The 25,039-nt window shown below is 43.0% G+C and overlaps 2 protein-coding genes across 5 annotated transcripts; one reads left to right on the top strand and one right to left on the bottom strand.

The window, feature by feature from the left end:
• Positions 1 to 95: 95 nt before the first annotated feature.
• Positions 96 to 24,581, top strand: tfb1m (transcription factor B1, mitochondrial). Of its 4 annotated transcripts, none has more exons than XM_028395264.1 (8): positions 96 to 148; positions 988 to 1,134; positions 1,646 to 1,797; positions 2,014 to 2,122; positions 2,210 to 2,361; positions 2,485 to 2,604; positions 23,204 to 23,331; positions 24,300 to 24,581. In XM_028395264.1, exons 2-8 carry the CDS (start codon positions 999 to 1,001, stop codon positions 24,577 to 24,579), a joined length of 1,077 nt encoding a protein of 358 aa, XP_028251065.1. In that variant the 5' UTR covers positions 96 to 148; positions 988 to 998; the 3' UTR covers positions 24,580 to 24,581. The 4 variants fall into 4 exon arrangements, with proteins under 4 accessions (XP_028251065.1, XP_028251063.1, XP_028251066.1 ...); XM_028395262.1 differs by having other exon boundaries at positions 116 to 157; XM_028395265.1 differs by having other exon boundaries at positions 121 to 161.
• LOC114427307 (claudin-20) lies at positions 9,989 to 14,827 on the bottom strand. Its single transcript, XM_028395286.1, has 2 exons — positions 14,531 to 14,827; positions 9,989 to 13,890 (listed from the first exon to the last, which is right to left on the bottom strand). Exon 2 carries the CDS (start codon positions 13,707 to 13,709, stop codon positions 12,981 to 12,983), a length of 729 nt encoding a protein of 242 aa, XP_028251087.1. The 5' UTR covers positions 13,710 to 13,890; positions 14,531 to 14,827; the 3' UTR covers positions 9,989 to 12,980.
• Positions 24,582 to 25,039: the final 458 nt, after the last annotated feature.

Below are 25,039 nucleotides of genomic sequence, written 5' to 3'. Positions count from 1 at the left end.
TAGCAGAATTACACCAACAACAAATTTAGTCAAGGACAAAGCGGAGCTGTGCCTACTTTATTGTGATTGGTCGAATTTGGCAGTTACGGAATCCCATTGGATCTTCAGTGTGACGAATGAGGAAATAAAGGGAAGGAGAACAGCACCGGTGAGAAACGTGGGTAAAGTCTTGTGTATATGCAGTCGTATGTGCTCGTTGTATCCTCGCTGTGGTTTATTGCGCCCCTGTGGCTTATTTCCAGAGCTAATGTGAAGTCTTCTGTCTTCTTTCAAAGCTTCTGGGTGGGTTACGTTAAAAGTCAAGAAGCTAACATTAGCTGCACATGCTAACGACTGTGGCAGTGTCACAACTGTTAGGATCGGTGTACGGCCAATGTCTCTTGTTTCCAGTTGATTCGCTGCAACCAGACTGTTGAATTAACACTTCTGTAATGACCTGAGAGTTGTTCCTTTATGCAGCTTCAAATAAATGGATCAGTAGTCGCGTCTAAGATAAGCTACAAGCGGGTAGATGCAGAAACCAGTTAAACATAAATCCGGGTATGAAATATGGAGAGAGAAATAGTCATCCCATGTCTTTGTCAGTTATGTAGGTTTTTGGATATTTCACCACTGGGTGGTGCACGAGATCGTATTGTAACACAACACACAACAGTAACACAGTCAGCTTTTCAACACTAATCCAACAATTTAGGTTTTACCATTGAAAATCAATCCCATGACCTGATATAGAAGTAATTGGTATTGATAACAGTTCCCTGAATGAGACAAGATATAACAGATTAAGGACAAACTATTACATGTTACATGTAAGGGAAAGCATTCATTTATCCAATTTTATCCACACATGTTGTTAACAGCTAGTTAATGGAGCATTATTGTGTGGTTTATGTCATACATATTGACATTAAGTATGTTTATCTTCAGGATTGCTTTGCTGCTGTGGAGGCTGATTAGTCTCGTTCTCTTGTGCTTTGTTTTTCACAGGGTTTACCTGAATGATGGCTGCCTCAGGAAAGCTGGCATCTTTCCGCCTGCCTCCGCTGCCTACAGTGGGAGAGCTGATAAAGCTGTACAACCTTCGAGCTGAGAAACAGCTTTCCCAGAACTTTCTGCTGGACTTGAGGCTCACAGGTTAGTCCTCCTGCATCAGATCCACCTGCAAGCTCCCGCTCTTTGGCCATTGGGCACAGGGACATTTTGTTTTGTCACTTGCACTTGATTGCATTGCTCCATTTTGGCTTATTTTAAGGCATTGTTACCAGCAGGCTTTTCTGTATGGGAGAGGTGTAGTGGATTGCTAATAATGTGAATGGGCCAACTCAATTGTTTGCAGCCTATGAGAGCTGTAGCCTTGATATAATTATCAGTGACGCAGTGCATGTCTGATCTGCTCTCTCGTCCTTGGACAAGGTGACTGTTAGATTAATGTGTCTCATCTTCATCACACAGAGGCTTACAGGTATTGCAACATCATACACCATTAATCTTAATTTAGATGCCTGAGACTCCGAAGGTATTTGTTTGGGGAGTGTGTTGTAATTTATGGTTTGCCTGAGTTGTGCTGAGTTAGAATATCATTTAAATACTGTATGCAAAATGTTGGTATAAATTAGTATTAAGTTGTCCCTCTCCATGTTTATAGATAAAATAGTACGCCAAGCAGGCAGCTTGACAGATGCCCATGTGTGTGAGGTGGGTCCTGGTCCTGGAGGCCTCACCCGCTCCATCCTCAATGCAGGGGCAGCAGATGTGCTTGTTGTGGAGAAGGACACACGCTTTATACCTGGACTGAAGGTACTGACCATGGTCACCAAATATTCAGTCTAGTTTACGCACAATGTTGTCAAGGTCATTAGGTCATTCAGCAGAATCCTAAGCACCCTTAGTATATGAAACGAGTTAATCTGTTTTCCACTGCAGCATCATTAGCCACTTGCAGAGTGACTGATGACTGCGCAGTTTTTGTGGATGGCTTTTTTATTTTGTTCTTATTTATTGTCACTTCCACAGCTGCTTTCTGAGGCAGCACCAGGCAAGCTGAGGATTGTCCATGGTGACATACTCACCTACAGAATGGACAGAGGATTCGTTGCAAATATCTCTAAACCCTGGGAGGAAGGTGAGAGGATCAGATTAAATGCAGTAAGCTCTTATAGCAGTCCAAGCAAAGTAAATATATGTAACTTAAATGTGTGTGGCTTCACAGACCCACCAAACCTTCACATCATCGGGAATCTCCCATTCAGCGTCTCCACCCCCCTTATCATCAAATGGCTGGAGAACATATCAAACAGATCAGGCCCCTTCACTTACGGACGCACCCGACTCACACTCACTTTCCAGAAAGAGGTGGCAGAGGTGGGTGAATTCTTATTCGACTGTTATGATTAATTATTAATTTAATTACATACAAAAATCAATTTCATAGATCACACATAACCTCAGTTTGTTTAATTTGAGGTTGTTGTCCTCTCTATCCAGAGGTTGACAGCCAGCACAGGCAGCAGACAGAGGAGCCGTCTTTCCATCATGTCTCAATATCTCTGCACAGTCCACAACTGCTTCACCATCCCAGGTCGGGCCTTTGTCCCCAAACCTAAGGTACGTCTTACTTTATCTTGGTGCTAGAGTTTGATGAATATATATTGGTGCAGGGACTGAAATGTGTTCGATGTTTGGGGCAGCATAGGTTTGTCAGCGGTCCATTCTTTACTTATACTGATACTATTGAAGTTTGTGGAGTTACAGTACAATAGCTGAAACTTTTCTCTGTCTGCACGTTCGGATCCACACATATGCACCCTCTGCAGGCGACGCTGAAATAAAATGTCAGCTTTCAGAACACATTTAGCAAAAATTATGAAATGTGAAGAAAGTTTAATTTAGATTTCAGTCTTTGCTATCAGTATTGGAGAATGTGGCAGATTTTTACCCTGTAGCTACAGGGGACCTCCTCACATCTCCTCTCGTCTGGTCCTATGCTTCCATCAGAGTCCCCCATCATGTCACCATCACTCATCACTCCCTCGCTCCTTTCCCTTTAAGGCTTCATTAAGACTTTGTTGAATCAGTGTTTCCTTGCTTCTGTCTTTGGACCCTTTCTAGGTTGTAATGATGCCTGGTGGGTATTTGAGATGTGGCATGATCACACCGCGCCTTGTAATGAGGGCCCTGTTCTTTTTTAGGACCAATTTCTCTGTCTGCATCTTTCAACACATGTGCAGCTCTAAAAAAGGCGTTCACTCTTATGTAACATGAGAATCATTTTTATCTTTGGTTTGAGGATATACATTGTAGGACTACTGTGCCAGAAATGCTAAAGTAAATGTGAAAGGAGTAGGTAGGCTTTTTCCTTCTTGTCATTAATTTGTTTCTGCATGTTACAGGAGAATTCTCCTGCTGGTTAAATTGATTGACTGAGCACATTTTGTGCTGATTACATCTAAAAACCCACCATAGACCAGCCCAAAAAAAAAATCTCTAGCCTTGCATCATCAACGTTACAAATTCCCATCCAGTCCCCCAACATATTATGACTTCCCTTTTATTTGAGGCAATATGGTATCTTTTTTTCTCTCCGGAGCATTAGAGGAAGGGAAATCCCACGCTCCGCTGAGATGTATATTGAAATTATACTCACCCAAGTTCTTTTGAAAGACTCAAAGCTCTCTTACATCATTGTACAAATGAAACCATGTTTCTCTTCCTGAATTAAAGGATAGGTGTTAGGTGGATGTCAGAAGTGGACTGTTGGTCCCTTGAAGATGTCGTGGCTCTTTACAAGACCCACTCTTGGTAAATATTTAATCTCCTGCACGCAGTAAAACGCTGCAGAGTGAATGGGGCCGGCACTGATTGTTCATTCTCTTAGAAGAAATAGCTCTCAATGATTATTTCATTGCTCTCAGAAGCATTTCTGTGCATTTGTTTTCTCTTGAGCGTCTTATTTTTGTGTGTGTGTGTCAAACTGTAGCCTAATGGGTTTCAGCAGGCTTGTCAGTACTGCGTGTGCACGTTGACATGCATGTTTTGAATATACAGACCTGAACTGCAAAGTAGACGCACGCTAAACATGTGTGCATGCACTGCAAATGGAGCAGCGCCTTCCACATGCACACACTGGCCATCTATCCCCTACTAAATGTTTTAATGGGCACTTGGTCGAATTGATATCATTAGAAGAGATGATGGCTGTTTGATGAGCAGGCCTCCTGCCACTTGTGTCCAATAAAAGATCATGGAGCACATAGAGTATATTAATGCTGTCATACCCTCTGCATTGTACAGGCGCTTTTTTTACTTGTATGTTGTATAGTATAATTCATAAAACGATCTATGGCTGTGCATTGTTTACTGGTGCACACCAGAGTAATTACGCAGAAGTGCATGAACAATAAAAATGTCCTGCCTGATTTACAGGACAGCCTCGCAGACTGCTGGCAAGGGGACTGATTGAGGTTGTGACAAAATGGAATATAGATTTCTAGGTTTGTCTGTTAAAGTGAATTATATGTTGTCGGAACGCCTATAGTAGAAGTAAAAAAGAACAATTTTGTTATTAAATGCATGCATAATAATAAAAGCTGTCCAGAGTGTCATTTCTCTGTTTGTAAGCAGAAGATAATTATAATGGTTGCACCTGATATGAAAGGAATTTCCCTCTATATCCTTCCTGTATGTGTTTTGCTCCCTTGTGTGTGCTGTATAGCCAATAAATCAGCTCAGTGGCCTAATTGCTGGTATTATCTTGCGAAGCTCTGGGATCACTGATTGTGTCAATGAGGAGTGGTTTGTTTCAAATTGGAAGCTGAATTGGGTTTTTTTGCTGGTCTGGTATTGGCATGTCATTGTCTGCTCTAAACCTGAGTCTATTTATTTTAGTTATCTCTGCACTTATTGATCAGCATTTTCTGGTGTCATTCCTTTACCCATCTTTGTGGAGGACAGGAAAAAACACACAGTAGCAGGTGTGAGGCCACACATATGGCAATTAGTGGAGTGTAAAAAACATCTGAAGTGGTTTATTTATAATGTGTAATCAAACAAACAGTGTGGCATAGAGCCACTGAAAAAAAGCAGTGAAATTGCCAAATAACCATGATGAGAAAATGGCATTAGTTAAAGGCAGGGGGAAGGGGGAGTGTGGAGTGATTGGCCAGTTGATGTGAACCTAGTGGAGGTGACCAATGGGATAATGAGAAAGGAAATGTTGAATCCATTTTACATCACCCGCTGTTGGGGGGGGGGGGGGCCATATTGACGTGGGGTGGGGAGATAGAGTCTTATCCTTGCTGTTTAATTTGTCAGTCTTGTCCCTCTCACCCCCCTGCCTGCACTGCTTCTCTCTTGTGTCACATTGACTGACTGAGATTGTCCTTGAAGGTTTCTGAGGGCTGTGATTGGCTGCTTTGATGGTGTTCCCCCAGGCTCAGAGTGCCATAGGTTCGTCCTGCTGCAGATCACACCTGCCTCCCTTTCCTTATTAATCGCTCTGCTCCTGTTAATTCTCCCATAGACGGACAGATTGAGCAACTCTTAAATTGCACCTGTCATTCACTGCTGTACTGTCTGAAAGATATCTTTATGTAAACCAAGAAGAGAACTCAGTTTTGTGCTGTTGCTTCAGACTTCATACACATTTCTAATTTATATTCTGGTCAGGGGTCAAGGAGTTCTTGAGTGCACCCTGCCATCAAGCATCTGCATCTTCAACATGAACATCCAGTCATCTACATTCATCTTCACAGCCCCTTCACATAGAAAAAAGCTAATTTGGAATGAGTAAAGAGTGTTCTTTGACTTGCTCATCCCTCATCCCCTGACTGCATCTGTGAAGGATGTGATTAAAATCAGTTTCTGCCCATCACATGCAGGTCTAAGAGTCGTGCAATAGATGTGCTATCTCAAACCACCTGGTGTATCCTCTTTAGCGCAATTTAAGGGCTCCATATTAGCTAACAACTGTGGCATTTATTAGAAAACGCTATTGTTAGTGCAAATCATTCGCATGTATTTGCTGCAATGAAACATGACATCTGGATGTACATGATACATGCATACCTCTACAAATATTCCTTCTTTAAACTCATCTCAGTGCTCAAACACTAGTCGTTCAAATTTAAACTTTACGACATTTAAGCCATTGTCACATAGTCACCATCATCTATGTTTCCTGGGAAGTTTAACCATGTTGTTTAAAAAGAAAAACACTACAAAATGACTATATGAAGGAATATAATGAGTTAAAGAAAGCTTAAATTATGAAAAATAAGAAAAAATAGTGAAGCAGATGAATAAAGGCGTAGAAAAGTGTTAGAGAAAACTATATATAGGCGATGCATGTTGTGTATGTGTTGAAACAAAGACTGTTAGAGGATGGTACAACAGCAGAGCCTCCTCCACACCAGTACATAGCACCACAAGACAGATTCACGACAGAGATCGATCTGAGAAAAGAGTGAGGCGTACCTCCAGCAGATGGTTGTCTGGGCCGGTCGTCAGCCTGCTCTGAGTAATAGCTGCATCAGCCATCACCCACCAACTAACTGAGCCTCACAAGAGGAGAGCCCTACAGATGTTCCCCTTGTACACAGCCATCTACCAAGAGCACAGGCCAGATGAGCAGAGCCTAAATTAAATTTGTTAATGCTGCATTGAACATCTATTATAGCTGGCGGTTGTTGGGAAGAGTTTGGACGCAGGCGGTAAAATCCTGCAGATTACAGTTGGCATTTTTAGCAGGAGGTTTTTAATGTCTTTGTGCTTTTCCTCCTTGCTGTTGTGTCAGCTGGTGTCTGAAGTGTCAAAATATTTATATCCTTTGAATTTGTGCAGGTATTGCTGTGTTGAATGACCCACCTCAGTCCAGTGCACTGTAGTGTCAGACACAGTAATGGATATCTTTTATATGACCTGATGTGGCCCGGCTCTCACCTCAGCAGTAAGAATGAGAGCCTGCTCAGAGGGCCTGTACTGCTTTCTCACCTCCCGACACACATTTTATACTCAAACAGTTTCTCTAGGCCTATTCCTATCCCGTAAACGGGGTCAAACGCGGTATCAGGAGTATTGGGGAAAGTTATTTCAATGACTCGTGCCAGCAAGGAAAAAAGGCCCGAAGGCTTGGTCTCAATACATCACACACCCAAGGTAAAGAAAAACTAAAAATACTCTCCTCCTCCTCCTCTCCCTCCTTAAGCAAAATGCAGAGGTTGGCAAAGCTGCCTTATAAACATCTCCAGAGATCTATGGCTCCTCCTAGCAGGGTATTCTGCTGGGCTTGTTTAGAGTCAAAGTTTAGCAAATATAACGCTGTTAATGTAGTAGGCAGGCAGTAAAGGGATATGCAGGTAACTCAGAGGAAAGGAAGCTCAGTTCCAAATAAATAAACTATGATACACACACAAATGCAGTCAGTATAAACACCTTACCATAATTGGAGCAATAGTCTTTAAAAAAAGGATTATTTAAACACTCCCATTTTAACATCATGCACTGTGTTTTCATGGCTTCATTTCGGGCTTTTTAGTTGGATTGGTCTTGGTTGGATGTAGCGCGTGCTGAGCTCATATTTGTGTTGTTACAAGAAGAAAAAAGTGACTATTCTGCATTTCTTAGCATGCAAATGTGGTAGTGCGTAGTATGTCTTTGCCTTAGCTTGTTATCGTCTTTCTGTGCCCTTCGTTATTCCGCTATTCACTACAGCAATCATATGCACAGCAAAAAATTGACATGTCCACGCCCCTTTCAGCATTTAGCCTCCCTCACCTCCAGCTTTCCGAAGACTCCAAGCTCAAAGCTGAAATATTAAAGGGCCTCTTTTGAACTGTCAGAGACTATTGTTTTCCCTACAAGCTCCGCTTTTGTCATCTCCACAGCTTTTACTGCCTTTCTCAGCATTTTACTGCACAGGCAAGGTCGTTGCTATTATTCCCCAGCCTCACATGAGTGCTGGGACCAGAGGAGAGCAGCTCCAACAAAGGAAGGTCATTCTCCCTTTGCGTTGATGACCGTATTATATCTATCCGTATGAAGCTTCATGACACATAACGACCGACCATAACGACCGTCCAAAACAAAGAGACGCACGTTAAGCTTGGTGACATACTAGAGCAATTTGTGTGCCCACTGTATTCTGAGCAATGTGGCGACCAATGGAGTTTTGGTTAGCGATGACATGGCAGCTTCTTAGCATCTCTCGTTTGTCTGGCTCTTTGTTTCTGACTGGTGGAGTGGACTGACTCTCCTGTGTGGGGTAATTGCTTCACTGTCTCCCACATTTCATGTCTCTTTTACTTTGGTGATCTTTACAGAGTTTATTGGCTGGTCAGGAAGGTCAAGAAAATAATCTGTGAAATTCAGGAGTTCAAAGAAAAGGCTGACGCATGATTAACCCCTGCCTGGAATTGACAGGCGCTCACCTCCCCTCATCTGAAGTTCAGATTTCAGATCTGTCATAGCGGCAACTCGGGGTGAAAGCCTTTGATGGAAAATGTAGGTTAAATACACAGAGGAGCAGATCTTATTAGCCTTTCCCCATGAGAGGAATAGTTATTTGATGTGCACTCTTGTTGCATAACCAAGAGGAGTGGGAGAATGAGTGAGAGAGCGCCTTGAATAATCCATGTTTGTTTCAGGAAAGAGTATTCTCACTCACTCCTCCGACAAGGCTCCAATAAGCTGTAATGAGAGCCCAGATTCTAATTTAATAAGCGCTGCATGCGAAGTGTATAGGCTCTATGACACAGATATGAAAGCTGGAGATCGTGCTGTGCAGCATTCTGATTTAAAACAAACTGTGTTTAAGGCTGTTTTCATGCAGCATATTCTGCACACTTTGATAATGTGGAGCAAGAAGTTGAGCTTTGAGTGTTGGAGCCTTTCTTTCTACATTTTATAGTTTATTTTAGGTTTGTGTGGAAGCACAAACATGTTTTGCTACAGGCAAAACTTTTAATGAAAAATACTTTTTGGGATGGGGTGTTTGTGTCTGTTTAAATGTTTAATGGATGCAGTCTTAGAGCAGGATTTCTGGGTCTAATAAGTGTATTGATATTTGACATTCCAGGGAATGTTATTGGTAAAATTTGACTTAGATCTGTAACATATTTCATCTACTGTCAGTTAGCCTGGTGGATAGACTGCAATCCCCATGCCCCTTTATAACACGTTATCTTTGTCATTAATAATAATAATAATAATAATAATTGAAACCTTTATTAGTCCCACAATGGGGAAATTGCTCAAGGCAGCCCAGCAAAGAGCGCCATACACCAGTGAGTACACTGGAGGCTATGCAGGTAAAGTGTCTTGCCCAAGGACACACAACAGTGACTAGGGAGGAGTTGGGATCGAACCACCAACCTTCCGGTTACGGGACAACCCTGCTAGTAGTATTTGAATGGTTATTGTTTTCTATTTTAGACTTATTGCATATCAGCAGCAGCTACTTTACATGTCATCACTAAACTAATTACTTTGTCAGATTAACCAGCCAGCTCAGATACCTCCCATTCCCTTCAACTCCCAGGTGTGTTGTTCCTTCATGCATTAGCTCACGTTATCATTTCACTAAGGAATAACTAGAAGAGAATGGGAGTGGCATTAGAAACAACCTTTCAAAACCCATTTTCACATAGTATTTTTTATGGATGACTGTTTTAGTTGGATTGATACTGCTGTGTTCCTGCATGTGAACAGCCAGACTTCCTGCCTGCCTGCACTCAGAACAGCCTGTACCCACCAGCAGTCTGTAGATTTGGCAGGAAGATGAATGCTATCTCCATCCTTATCAGCCACACACATAAAAGCACACAACATACAGTCAGCACGCTGCTTTCACAAAATAGTTTTATTGGTAAAAAATAGAACTACTTGCACAAGCACATTGAGACAACTGTATCAGAACTTGTGAACTGTTCATCATCACAAATATGCTCTGGCAAAGTAAGAAGTGCTAAAGCATCCACAAAAATAAGCTGCAGTTATCAAAATGATAAACCAACATCTTGGTACAGTATATATGCAAGAGACTCATTAGACTTTTTGGACCTAGACACTCTGCACTCTGGCCATTTATAAGCTAATGAAATTGCGTGCTGATGATCAAGCTGCACAGCCACAAAAAAGAGAAATTTCTAGCTCCTATTTCCAAGCTGAATTCTATTAGACAGAAATCTTTCCCTTTTTTTCCCAGAGTGCCAGTGGTGTGGTGTATTTGTACTGGTCCAGAGAGCTTGGAATGCTCAGCCATTTGAACCAAACCGCTGTCAAATAAAAGAAAGGTGCACTGAGTAGTCTTCTTATAAAGAAGATATGTTATGATCATGGTATCTTATATTAAAACAATCTGAAGGAAAACTTGGTCCCTCAGTGAAAACAAACATTTTAAAAATCTAGACACTTGTGTACAGTTGTCACAGACCTACAGTGAACCAGAATTCCTGTAACAAATACATGTTCATTTAGAAAATACCACACTCATGTCTTCCTTGCAAAACTCTCATACCCAGTGAAGTCTTGCTGTGCTTTGGGAAATGAGGAATAAAGAGGATTTAAAATAACCCTCGAAAGCTGCACTGGACTGTACACAAGCATCTAGTTGACTTAGTCTGGCAGAACAAATCACAAATCCATAAAACATTTGCTAATGTATAATTCATGTACAAACAACGCAATAAAAAAATAAACAGAAACAACTCCAGATATTATTGAAACGTGTCATCATGAGACAATTTGGCACATTCTCCAAACACATCACGTGTCAGTATAAGTAGATGACATGGCACATTCTTTACTTTGTTTATTGCATTGGTTATGGTGCCTGGGCAGTCTTAGTTATTGTCAGGAGGCCAGGAGTTCTGTCAGCTAAAGTCTGAGATGGCCAAGTCAGGGTGTGGGGCGTAAACCTGGCCCTGCAGGGCTGCCGGGGCCGGTAACGCTTCCCACAGAGATGCCCCTGGCGTGCCGGCAACAGCCTGCAGGTGGCGAGCTGGGCTTAGCCATCTGCTCTCCCCCAGGAAGCGGCATGTTTATGAGAGAGAAGGAGAGAATGTGCAGTTCTATACATCATTGCCAAGGCCTGTCTTTGGCGCAAAAACAGTATTCCTCATATATTCTTTCTATAACTGTGAAAACATGGACATGCTGCTGACATGTGAGTTGTGAGGGAGTTTTGTTTGTGTGCGCATGTGTGTGGTGGCAGGACATGGTTTCAACATGCATCAGCATTCTCTCTTCAGGGATCAGATCCATGTGACATGTGACACATGCAGGACGAGGGATTGAGTAAAAGAGAGAGAGAGAGAGAGAGAGAGAGAGAGAGAGAGAGAGAGAGAGAGAGAGGGACTGGTAGGTAAAAGAGGAATGGCGGCATAGTCAAATGGGTGCAATTTAAGACGCTGAGACCTTCTGCAGGTGCAGACCAGTAGCATATGCGCACTGCTGACGCACTTGGAAAACAAGTCACATATGGCGAATGACTCAAACCTTTTTTAGCCGCCTGCCACACAGATACCCAGTCAACCATGCCTCAAAAAGCGTCTCCTTTTCTGCTTTATTTTCTGCTTCTCTGCCTCTGCACCATTAAACATCCATTCATCCTTGTGACTATACTTGCATGGTGTAGGCACCATAGGGATGCAAAGAAGAGCATTTTTCAAAACCTCTGACCAGGGATGCTGGCTCATGTTGCTGCCTAATAAAGGGGATTAGTGAAAGTAGCATGAGCAGAGGCGCTGATTAAAGCTTATGGCACGAGAGAAAAAAAGATGCCCTCCCTAAACAACTTCACTGACTGACATGCACATACCCCCAGACAATAAAAATATTTGAATGCCTGAATTCTGTTACCATGGCAGTGTGGAGGCGGATGACAGGAGTGAAAAGCACATGCAAAAAGCCGGCGTGTCTGAGTGTTTACTGAGGTACATGGCAACACACAAGAGCACGAGTGAGTGTGTGTGGGTGTACATGTCTGATGTGGATTGGGATGGTTAGCTGCTACTTACAGACAGATTGTTTTTGTTTGGACAGAAATATAAAATACAGCACACTGAGATAAGTCCACTCTGCGAAAGGATTGAATCTCTCCCTGTCAATTTTCTCTCCATCTCCCTCATATTTCCACCTGCAGAGAAACACGCAGGCATCTGTTTGTCCGCAATTTCTTTCTTAAATCCAGACCGACGGCCCACATCTACTCCTCCTGACAGTCCTCTGATCAGTTACAGCAGGGTAATGTTTCTACAGCTTTTCAGGCACAGGCATTGTGTGGCTATGTCTCAGTCTTCTACCAGGCATTCCGCTGTATTAATACACAGACAGGCTCCACGCAGCATGCTTTAGAGGCAAAATATCAACATCATTCTAGTAGCTACCAAAAATATGACCATTTATTTCAATCAGTTCCACGTAGCACTCTAGTGGATAAGTATACGAAAAACTACAATGGCTTGCTATGAAAAGGTTTTCACTTACTGCTCTCTGGCTGTATATTGCCTATTTTGTCAAATGGGAGGTTTCTGAACGATTGTAAATAGCAGCTAAATGATTGCTTTTTTTCTTTATATTCAAACCTTTGGCGAGGAAAAAAAAATCTACACGGAAGGCTTCCTTATTTGCTTAATCCGTTCCCCAGGGAGCTCTTTCAGTGATTTACTGATGAAGGATGTCTGCATTTGGTTAGCGGCTTCCTTCGATTCTGCAGCACCTTATCCTGGCTCCTTACACATTCACGCTGTTTGTTCCGAGGCGCTGCTCAGGGAATACCTCCACTGCTTGTGCTTGCAAAACAGGAAAAAAAGGAGAAGAGCAAGATAGAGGAGAAGAGGAAAAATGAATTCAAAGTTGTTGCCCTCCTCTCTCATTTTTTTTCTCCACCTCCCTTTGGAGAACAGCCTAGTGTGTAGCAGAAGCTATGATGGTTTCCCCTCAGGCTCGTCTCCCTTTAGCCGTAGCGTGTACACAGCACTGCTTTATTACACATAGTCCTGCAGGCTGTAGCCAGTCTTATTGTCTAATGGAGAGAGAGAGCAGTACTGGTGCTGGAGCTCCTGCTGCTGCTGAAGCAGCTGTTGCTGTTGCTGCTGGAGCAGCAATTTGTCAGGGGGAGGGAGTAGGACCAGGTCTTGAGGGCCATGCCTCTTCCCCGAGCAGGACATACAGAATATGGATCCCCCAACAAAGAGGAACCCGGCTGAAACAAAGGCCACGTACACAGCTCCCCCAGGCTCAAACTTATTGCTCTCCGGCACACTGGAGTCCAGGAAGTTGGTGATGACCTCGTTGGTAAACCAGGAAGCAGGCACCAGACACAGAAAGCCTGCGGCGACAAAGCAGCCACCACTGGCAATTGCAGCGTGCCGCTTGGAGCGTCGTCCACCTCCCCAGCGTGTGCATTTTAGTCCCAGAGATGCAAGGCAGAGGCCCATGGCAGCCAGCACACAACACAGCACCATGGTGGTGCGAGCAGTCTGCAAGTACGCAGGTAGTGAGAGCACCGAATACTTCAGTGTGCAACTGAACATGCCTGTGCTGTACCATGTGCAGTCCATCCACAGGCCCTGCATCTGGGAGATTGCTGTGATGATGTTGGAGCCCACATCTGCACTGACCTTCCAGTTGGGCAGCAGAGTGGCCACCATGGCTCCCATGATGCCCAGCAGCGCTAAGACAAATCCAAATATCTGCATGCCTGTGGATGCCATGCTCCTTTTCAAGACAATGCTGCTGACGCCTCAGCCGTTGTCCTCTCCAGGCCGCATTCACCCAGCGCCTGCCAGGCTCGTCGACCCCACTGCCCAGCCGCCTCTCTCCCCTCCCTTGGTGGCGTACCAGCTGTCAGTCAATTCCCCAGTTCCTCAGCTCCTCAGCTGCAGCTCCACTGGACTGGAGGAGAGAGACAGAAATGAGAAATTGAACTGAGTGGGTCTCCTCACGCTGCCTTCTTCTTTCTCATCTCATTCACCTCACACAAGCACAGACTTTTTTTTCTGGCTGGAAACAAAGGACAGCATGAAGCAGGAGCGATAAGCGCTGGCTCTGGCTGACTGTAGGTAAGCAAAACACCAGGGGTTGTTGTGCATGTGTGCGTTTTCTCTGCTGCCTTAACAGAGCCCCATTGAGCTGTTATTGGAGAGGCAGAAATGAGTTTGTGGTATTTGCAATGCTCAATAGCTATGTGGACTTAAAGCTGCAGTGCCCTCATCCCACTCATTTACTGTATATTTTTCCACTTTGATGTTAGTGCTGTTTGGCAAATAAAACAAGTCAAGCTTTTAAACAGTTACACTCCCTTATTTGAAATAAAATTACTTATTAGTTATAATAAGTCTGTCGCTAAAATAAAACTTTATGAACAGGCAGATCATTTTTTTATCGGACTTTCTAGCTGGCGCATCGTCATCTTTCTCATCAACACAAACGGCTCGTATCACCTTTAAATGAACAATTATGCGGTAAATTGTTTGCTGTTGTTTTATGATCCAGTGAGAAGCAGAAAAATAGCGGTATTGAAATAATCCCTTACCCCGGCTGGTGCAGAGCTGGCGCTGACGCGTCACGTTGTTCGCAGTGATTCCTGTAAACACACACAGTCACACAGTGAAAGACGGCAGGCTGGTGAGGGGGCGAGGAGGACAATTCAGCCCGGACCGCGGATCCATCCAAGCCATCCATTTCCTTAGCAACAGTGCAGGAGAGACCACACAGGCTCGGCCGGAGCCTGAGAGAAATAACCGTAGCGCTGTCTCTCTCTCTCTCTCTCTCTTTTTCTCTGTTTCTTTCTCCTCCTCTCCACAGCTCCGATCTCTCTCTCTCTCTCTCTCTCTCTCTCTCTCTCTCTCTCGCCTCTCACCAGTTTATGTGCGTGTGTGTGTGTGTGTGTGTGTGCTGCCTCACAACTTCAAAAATGGCTAAACCACAGTGTACAGCTCTTGCTTACTACTGTACTGCCAACACCTTTTTTGGCAGGACAACAACGAGCGTTGACGGAACAATTACTCCTGTTTAAACCCTAAATCTTCATAATTTATTACTTTAAAATATCATAAAACCTTATTATTATTATTAAGGTATCCAGAAAATGCTCTGTAATTGGTCTGTCTTGATGTACTACTGGTGATTGAAAACCTTTATATTTAGATAATGTCAATGTACCCATATTATAATACTAGAAAAGCATTTCCTGAAGAAAATGCAAGTTTGATTGCTGCAGCTGAAGCATTGCTTTGAATTCTGATGTGAAGGATTGCTCTGAATTGCTGGAGAATCTGCAATCTGAATTTAATTTGCTGAAACACGGTTAAGTATTTAGAAAGATGAAGCACTTATTTTGAAACGTAGAAAAGCTTTGAATATTATGAAGGTATGAAAAAGAAACAACTGAAGACAAGAACAGTATGAAGTCACTGACTAGCCTGTGAATATACCATATGAAAGGTCTGAGGCTGGAATAATACCATAAGAGTAAAAGAAGCACAAGCTGTGTGATTATAACGTGGAAAAGATTCTTGTGTTTCAGCCTGTCACCATGGTAACAGCCCTGCCTGCCTGTATCCATGGCAACCTGAATGTTTATCAACTGCCCCTAACTGCAGCTCTCTCTGTCCCCCTCCTAATGCGTTTCCAATGTAAAAACACCCTCTAAACAACTTCTGTTTTTGTCCAAACCGAAGCCTTCAGACAAAAAAATATGGACACCGTCAGAATCACAAGATGTTGCTCTACAACACGGTATAATTATATCTATAATGTCAAAGATGTGGAGATGGTGGTGAGAAAATATGGCAGCTCTGTTTCTCTGTTTTTGGTTTTACATTATGTCTTAATGGAAGAATGACCGGCACTCTCCCCGAACAGCTGGCTGTATGGGCCAAACGGTTTGGTGTTCAGATTTAAGAGTCACATGGTCAGAAAGCTAACGAGTGTTCCTTCGAACTGATATAAAATGCTCCCAGTTAGATGGAAGGTGCAGGCCTGAGCACAGGTTAGAGAGATTTTTTTTAGGCATCTCCTCAGCCTCTCTCCACTCTGAGTGATGACATCATCCACTCTGGCTCCTAACATTCCGTGCAATACACACTAATGTTAAACTCAGAGGAGACCTCAAAGACCACTCCAACTTTGAGAGCCTGGCATGCGGAAACGATTCGGAATTAGAAAATTCTGAATACAAGTTTGATAGAGTAGCATCTAATGAGCGTTTTCAGACTAAAATGGAGTCTGTAGCTTGAAATTTGTAGGAGGAGATAAATTTGGCAGATGACCCTCGTTGAAGGGCTGGCTCATAGTCTTCAATGTTAAATGGCTTTTGAATTTTTATTAATATTTTGAAAACGAAACATATTTGAACAAATCCGAATACAAGTTTGATAGCCCTTGAACAGCTGAACAGAATGATGTTTGAATGGTTTCTGTAGCTGAAAGCATGTGGAACTAGTTACATGTCAAAGTTGAAGGTGGTTTTGAAGGCTCCTCCATGTATGAGGAAACAAAATCAGAAAATGATTAATATTTTTAATATTAGATTGAAGTTGACCCGCAATGTCAAAATGAACATTTTGATATTTGAATGGCTGAAATCGGTGAATGTATGCATGTATGAAGATACGCTGCGGCAGAAAACTTATGGAAGAATCAAAAGAAGAAAGAAAGCAGAATAAACAGGGTGAAGAGCAACTTTACAGCAATCAAACTTATAGTAATTATGGGGGTTAATAATTCCTTGTTAACCCCCACCTTCCAAAGATAGTCTCCCTTCTTCAAAATGAGTGATACTATACTACATCAACGCTGCTTGTCATTTAGTATAAATAAATAAACACTGCCTGCAACTCCCTAAAGTCTGTGTAATGTTCAATTAAGCTGATGTGTGAATAGAGAAGGTGATTGTCTAGAGAATTCACAGCATCTGTATTAATGAATCAGGAGTGCCTGTGTGAAAATGGCATCAGAAAGTGTTTGCCAGCTGTGAAACATGAAGCTGTAAAAATGTTATATTAAGGTCTCAAATGTGCTTTAAAATTGGTGGTGGTCTTTAGAATATTTTTTCTTCTGGGAATCACTTCTGTGAGTCAAACAAACTATTTAAAAAATGAATTTGACAGCATCTTCTTCTAAAGTTTTTATAGATTCTATAGATTCATTCTTTAATGTGCAATGATAATGTGATATCACACAGAACTAATCAGTAATGTACACTTTGTAACTGAATTCATCCCAGTCCTGCACTGAGCTTTGCAGTAATCATAATGCAAAACTGCTGTTGTGAAAAGATAATAAATGGCAGAGATGCAAAGTCTTGATAAGATCTCCAATTATAGCCGCACTGCAAAAAATGGGAAGGAGCTTATTAAGAAAAAATTAATATCTGCCATCCTTAAGACCAAATGAGCTGGTCAGACTTTGTGTTAAGCTTTGGTTTGTTTACGTGTCGGTCCGGAGGCCAGAGGAGCATGTGTACCCCACCATGCCAAAACTGACCCTCCCTGGAGCATCATTTTCATCAAGCGTCAGTCAGCAAGAAGCTAAAACTCACAGCTGCTCCCCTGTCTTTGTTTGTCGTTCCTCTCTTCTCTGTAGAGGACATACAACACGGGAGGGAGTGGCTAGGATGGCCTTGATTCATGAATGACAAAGAGGACAAAATGAGAGGGGGGGAAATCAGGCAGGACTAATAGACCTTATATCCTGGCTAACACAGATGTGCGTTGCTATTATTTTTGCTGCATAGGCAGATTAATAAAAACAGCCAGGTGTGGGAAATATCTTTCTGTCCCATAGCTACATTATGAGGAGCAGGTATTGGCCACAGTGATGTGCAGTCATTACGTGTAGATTGGTTGGTAGCAATTGATTTGTTTAGCTATTGATCTGTTTGTTTAATTCAACCCAGCGCTGTCTCCAGCCTCTGTTGTTTTACCCGTAAACTATACCCTTAAGAGTCCCTTTTTCTTAAAATGAGATCCGGCCAGTCTACGAGGATGCTGCACACCACATTACGTCCAGTGTGATGTTGGTGTCGACCTTCAGCACTGCATTCTCACAACTCCTTGTGGGATACCGCTGCAGCAAGATGAAAAAATTTTCCAGTTTTCTGCAGTGTGCCATGTGTGACCTGTCTCCTTGTAATCGATGAGATCTTAAGTGCTGATGCTGGTGTTGTTCTGTGGGGAGAAAGAAAAATAAATAAATATAATACAGACGGAATGCATGAAAGGGGAGAAGAGGATGGGGGGGATAAAAGAGCAAAATGCAGTTAACGTACACCCCGTGAGTGCAGATGTGTGACTCTGTGATGTGTGAAGATATTGCTGCCTATTATAAGCATGGTCCCCTTTATTTTATCACCTCACAGCAGAGCTCTTCAGCCTTTCTGCAGCATAGCTCTGAGGCGCAGCCGGACCAGCCACACTCCCGTTTGCCCACATGAAGAGCTTTTATCGTTCAATTTGCATTTTCCTCTTTTATGTCCCCCCCTTGCGTAATTGGTTTTCTTGCTCATCGTCTTGCAAACATGGTTTGTTCACAGTTCGGATGCAAGGTGTCGTGTGATAGCTGTGATGTCGCTGTCAACGCAATCTTGTTCCGTAGCAAGGCCAGAGTCCTACTTTCACCATACATAATATGTGTAAACCTGTCTCAGGCAAAGTACTTGTGACATGTTGCAAAATTACTGGCATTGGCTTGATTAGAGAGTCTCCTCAGCTCACTCCATTAAGATGTGCCTCCCAAAGACAGATTTGAAATGGCATTTATGGGTTTTTAAATGTCCCAACAAAGACCTTTTCCCAGGCTCTCCTCATTTATTTCAAGTTTTTGGGCAAAGTTCAAGCTTTTCTATGATGAAAGGGTCTCTCCAAGGAGCTGATCACGTCAAAAGGACCAGGACTGCAGAGTCTTGGATGTTCTGTGTGCATGCCATGGGCAATTTCATGGGAAGTATGCTGGACTGCCTGCACAGGAAGCCAAAGCCCTTCCTCTTAAACCCCTCCAGCAATATCAGCCTGGTATATTCAGTGGCATTGACTGCTGCCTTCTCCTCTGCGAGAGCCTGTCTTCTTCTACTGATGTAATGGAGGTTGTCTTCCCAAGGTATTGTCATGATTAATGCAGCTCTTCTCCCGTTGGTACAGGATCTCTGTGAGCTTTTCTCTCTTGTATTCCCTGGCCTAGCTGTATGTAGCTTCCTTCCATCCCCTTGCTCACTCTCTGAACCTGCCATTATGTAAGCACAAGCGTTGGTGGTTCAGGTAGTGCAGTGGCTGGTGCCCCTGGGTCCCCGCCATCTCATAGTGGTTCCGCTTAGAGGGACATGACAAATTACCACGCACACGTCATTGGGCAAGAACTCACCAAGAAAGACATGGAGGGAAATGGTGAAAAAGGGGAGCTGAAGATCCATGGGGCAGAGCTGGACTAATAGAGTTCCCTGCTGAGCTTTGGGAAGGTCAAACGTGAAATATGGTAATGAACAATGGTGTTAATATGGATGTTTTACTGGTGTTCTCAAGTGGGTCAGAAAAGGTCTGGAGTTGCGGACAAAAGCAGACGTGTGACTTTTAGATAGAGATCCCTCATATTTTGCCCTTTTCAAATGTTCCACCAGGGGAATCCTAAGCAGTTCCCTTCCTAGTGACTGTTCAGGTTTGGTTTATGATTCATAAATAGGTCTGATTATATGAGAGTCAGAGCAAGAGGATGAAGTGGGTGTTCATGAAGTTGAATCCTTGCATAACAGTCCAATCAAGAGGGCAGATTAGTGGTAATGATTCACTTGTTTTTCTCTGCTAAATACAAACACGTCTTCAAGAAATGATTACTGTCAGAGCATCTAGAGTGTGTGTGCGTGTGTGTGTTATTTTTTTCACACGCTCGTAAAGAAGAGGGTGGGTGTGTGAGGGATAGGAGGCTGAGCCAGGGAGGGGACAGATATGGAGGGTCAGGTTGTGTCTGCTTCCTTAGTTCAGGACCTCCCAGCAGATCCAAAGTATTTTAGGGCTTCCATGAGGCGGGTGTGGGGGAGGGGGTCATGTTTATAGCACCTCAGTAGAGGGGCCAGGTGATGGCATGTGATTTAAGATGGAGTTTCCTTGCATGTTGAGGTTATCAGGGGAAGGATTAATGGCAGGGAGCGGGATATATTACAGCAGGGCTACCTAGTGAAGCCATGTAGCAAGGCCATACATAAATCATAGCAGCAAAGTGACTTGGACAAGATGATGGCTGAAATGCTGCTGCCTGTATAGTCCCCATATCGACGTTTTCCCTTGCTCCTCTCTTAAATCATGAAGTGCAGAATATAAATGGCCTAATTATTCTGACAGAGAGTGAAATTAAAGGCATTCCTTTTTATTGCATCTTCATAACAGACGGTGGTCTGATCTTGTATCACCGTAGCGCTGATTTAAAAAAAAAAAATCCAGATATAAAATCCTGACCAAATTTCTTACATGTTTATGTGACAGGTGGTGGAATTGATACTCATAATACAAACCCAAATGATGCAGCCAGAGATCTCAGTGCCCTTGACTTGACACCTGCCACTTGGCCTTATTTTAAATAAATGCATCATTTGAATTAAAAGGGTAAGCATATTATTTTTAGACTTTTCAAGTAACCCATAAAGTCATCATTCAGGCGTTAGACATGACAAAAAAAATCAGCAATAAAATCAAGATTTACTTAACAACTGTACAGTTCATGCTCATTCAGCTTTCACTCATAACCTCCTTTCTAATGCTGGAACCTAGGAGTTTGAAGCTTTCTCTGCACTATTATAGCACATAGCCTTCAGGGCTGTTGAGACAAACACTCTCCACCACTGCCGCCCCATTAAACGCCACTGCGGCAGGAAGCTCAGCAGCAGCCAGGCATCTCTGGACTACACAGGGATCTATAGATCTGATAAGAGATACTGCTGTGGTTTACAAGTGCTACCTCAGTAGTTCAAGGGGAAAAAAGGGAAACTAAACAACTCATTTGAAATCCTTAACATGCCCTTGGATCACTTTAGTTTTCCTCCCCTAATTATCGATGCCAGCCCCTAGCCTAAGAAAGCAAGAGGCAGCTGTGAATGAGAGTGAGTCACACAATCCAGAAATACAAACTGCAAGGATGCACGAGGAGTTCCAGCAGGCACGTAGCCACAACAGCAGGGCTGTTGATCTGAATGAGATGTCCCTTTATTTCTCTGTGTATGAGTAGGAGGGGATATGTTATTTGCATGTTTGTTTTGCACTTTAACTTAACATGCTGTATAACATTGGCATTTATGCAAAGGCATGCTTCATCCTCTAACTTTATCTTCTCTTCTTTACATACCTGCTGTCTTGTGTTTTCTTTCTTCTCGGCTTGTACATCCTTTATTAAAGAAACACTATTCAGATTTGATTTCCCCTTCATATGTACATGTAAACTACTTGTATAGTAGGTATAAGTGTTTTTTTTTGCTATACAAAAATTCTTTGTGGATCTTGAAAAACACTCAAAGCCTAAAAGCACTTAAGGGCCACTGAAATGTATTATTATTATGTCAAACACTGCGGATGTGTCTCCATAGAGCACTATTGTCAGTCTGCTCAGCCAGTCAGAGTCCATTCCTCTCAGTGCTCCCTCACTGGGGAAGTAAGGCTATTACCAACTATGGAAAGATAGACAGGCGACTGCTCTGCTCTGCTCTGCTGCCCACTGTCTGGCTGTGCCATTGGTGCACACTCAGTTGAGTATCACCCTGATTGTGCAGTATCCCCTCAGGCTATAACTTACAGGACTGAATGGCATCATGTGAAGCACACTTGAAAGATGATGGCCTTCTTTATACTGCAGAAGCAAAGATGAAGAGATTCAGAAAGAGTCTTTGAATGTATTTAGGTTCTTTTAATCCATTGTAACATCCAGTAGATGAAAAGAGTAGGTGATGTCATAGAGGAAACGAGCAATCATGGGATAAGAGAATAGTAGATGTATATGTGTTTGAAAGTTTAAGATCTGAGAGCGAGAGAGAGCCAGGATCTGCTGTATCTGGAACGATTATTTCAACAGCGTGTCATGTCAGCTTAGAGCTGACGCGGGAAGGATCGGGAGGCAGCTGCCAATGTGGAACTAGAGCCATGTTTCCCACCACCAGTCCTCCTCTGTAGTTTAGATTCTCTAAAAGAGACAACTGTACTTGAGGGGGTACATCAGTAATACCCAGGAGCTACGTGGAAAGACTTGAGAGTTTTCTAAAATAAAAGTATAGTGAATGTGTATGTCTGTTTATCTTATCTACTTCACTCTCAGAATGTAGCAGTAAGTGCAGTCGCTCACCACTAAAACAACCAATGAACAATGTGGAATAACATCTCAGTAGGAAGCTTCCTTTAAGGCTCCTTCTATCTACCCAGTGGGTGTGCTGCTGCCTCCTGCATGTGTGTTCAGCAGCTCATTCTGCTCTCACACTGTACAACTTTTTACAACAAAAACAAGTTTCCATTAGATTATTTTGCAGTGAGAGATTAGGATTTGCTCCTTTTCAGGCTACTAACAAGTTGCTAACACAACAGGAGAGTATTTCTGTGAGATAACCTTCAGTTTTCCTTGTCTTAACCTTTTGAGTGAGGTGTATGAGATATATCCATAGCGCCTCTGACTTCCACAAAACAAAGCAGGATGTGAGCTCTGTGGCTGCCTAACGTACCCATCCCTGGATCTTCACATGTTTATTCTGCATTTGTTTCATACTCAGTGCAAATGGTAGAGCTGGATAAACAAAGACAGTGGGCTAAAGAGTTGAGCAGTACACTGAGTCAGGGCTTGGAGATATTAAGAAACCCAGTGGTGGTGATGCAGCAACTGAGAGAGGCTCAGTTTCTATGGTCCATCGCACAGGTGTTACTGTGGCAACTGGAAGCAGCTCGCCAGCCAGCCATGCTGCGTCATCTTATTTTCTGCCTTTCCTCTTTTTCTTTTATCCCAGTGTGTTGATCCCTCTACCTCACTCTTTGTCCAGCTTTGTATCTCTCTTGCCATTTGTCAGGCAGGCTTTCTCTCCTGCATTTTTTTTTTCCTCTCCACACTTTGCATTCTCCATTCTCACCACACCTTTTTTTCACTCCACATTCCCAGGAGCACACTATTTGCAATCTAGTTTTATGGTCTGTTCTAACCCCCTGCTGTTTGGATTTCCTCCTGCTGTCTTGTTCTCTCTGTGTATGTGTAGGTGGATGTTGGCGTTGTACACTTCACACCTCTGGTTCAGCCCCAGATCCAGCAGCCCTTCAAGATGGTGGAGAAAGTTGTCAGAAGTGTTTTCCAGTACCGCAGGAAGCACTGCCATAAAGGAGTAGAGTAAGCAAAATTATACAACTTGACGTGACTTGCGGGGCCTCTATCCTCTTTTTCTCTCTTTTACTTTTTAATCTTGTCCCATCTTCATCAGTCATTCTGTCTCTACATTTTTCATACTGCTTTCTGACAGCAGTGTCTTCATCTCATCATTAATTAGAATGGTTTTTAGATTGGCTGTGCTTCCTCGCATACGCCACACTGACAAATGAAGACATGGCTTTTGAGGATTTCTGTAACCAAACTCTGAACAGTGGATCAACTTCAGAGCACTGTTCAAACCAACTAGCAAGCCCGCACACCCACACATATGTGCTTGCTGCCCATCGCCCCCGTGCCTGTTAGAGAAGTGTATGTAGGCCTGGATAACAAAAGAACGCTGGCTGTGTGAAAGAGAGCAGCAATTATGAGTCATTGAGGTGGCATTGAGGAAGACGAAGCAGCATATTTTATGTAACAGCAGCGGGTTGGCGGAAGTGGCATCAAATCGGGGAGGCAGCACCAATGCTAAAGCACCTAAAAAGCATCTGTACTGCAGAATGCGTGAAACTGGCTATTGCTCACTAACCTGCAGTGAAGGAATACAGAGGAACATCTTAGACAGGGAATCGTCTTTAAAAATAAATGGCTGCCTCTGTATTATTTGTTCTAAAGAGAGACTACAGAAGGAAGATCCAGCAAAATAAAAGAAAATTTGAAATTTAAATCGCAGCCACCCTTTTTTTTACGTTAGAGAACTTTGTGTCTGAGTTTTGTGACATCCCTCCTTGACTGTGGCAGTGGGATTAATTAACAATTCATGAGCAGATCTTTGTGTGATTTCAATTAATTTCACAGATTTGCAATAATTGCTGAGGGATAATTTCTTTCTGTTTGAACTTCCTTATGCCATTAAACTTGCATGATCATTAAGATATCAAAGAGACCTGAGCATAGGAATCTGTACTCATATTGTCTCATATCTTCCCCAGAAAGTTGTTTCCTGAGGCGCACCGTGCTGAGCTGACACAGGAGATGATGCAGAAGGCAGATGTGGACCCCATTCTCCGCCCTACAGAGCTCACCATACCCCAGTTCAGGGCTTTAGTGAATGCCTATGCACAACTCTGCACCCAGGAGCCTGGTCTCGTCAACTACGAGTACAGAGAAGAGCTCAAACTGAAACACCTTGCTAGGAAGAGAAACATGCCAATGGATACGGTTATGGACACACAAGGCAGCACGCCACAGAGTCCTCTGCAACCCTGCTGAAACCCCCCCCCCCCCCCCCCATGAAAACAAGGAAACGCTCGCTAATAGCCTCTATCAGAGGGAAACAACATATTGCTCTTAGCCGTGACATTTCCACCTGGCATAAGCATGCATTTTTAATGTATTCCCTGCACCTAGGGAGCAATAGGTATTTTGGTACAGACTGGGAAACAGACTGGTCCCAGGCTCAAGATGAAACAGTTCAGAGTGAAGATGTGTGTTTTGGGGTGGTCAGAAGAAAGCAAGCTTTATTATTAAATATGTCTTTTTGTCCCAGTTCTTACTTTATATCCATCTCTCATAACACCCCGTCCTGTGGGACCTTAAAGAAACGTCAGAGTGTTTTCAGGGTGATTTAGAGAATTGGAACAACATGGCAGCACCATATTCAGGCCATTTTATTTCTTCCAGTGTGTATTGCTTAGTCACATGGGAGCTAGATCTTAAAGGGACAAAGAAA

The sequence above is a fragment of the Parambassis ranga genome, chromosome 22, assembly GCF_900634625.1.
Source record: "Parambassis ranga chromosome 22, fParRan2.1, whole genome shotgun sequence".
Taxonomy (NCBI): Eukaryota; Metazoa; Chordata; class Actinopteri; family Ambassidae; genus Parambassis; species Parambassis ranga.
This window is presented reverse-complemented; position numbering and strand designations above follow the sequence as displayed.

Coding starts and splice junctions, on each gene's coding strand:
- tfb1m (XM_028395264.1), top strand. CDS start 999: ATGATGGCTGCCTCAGGAAAGCTGGCATCTTTCCGCCTGCCTCCGCTG. Junction 1,135..1,645: donor GCTGGACTTGAGGCTCACAG/GTTAGTCCTCCT, acceptor CCATGTTTATAG/ATAAAATAGTACGCCAAGCA. Junction 2,605..23,203: donor CCTTTGTCCCCAAACCTAAG/GTACGTCTTACT, acceptor GTGTATGTGTAG/GTGGATGTTGGCGTTGTACA.
- LOC114427307 (XM_028395286.1), bottom strand. CDS start 13,709: ATGGCATCCACAGGCATGCAGATATTTGGATTTGTCTTAGCGCTGCTG.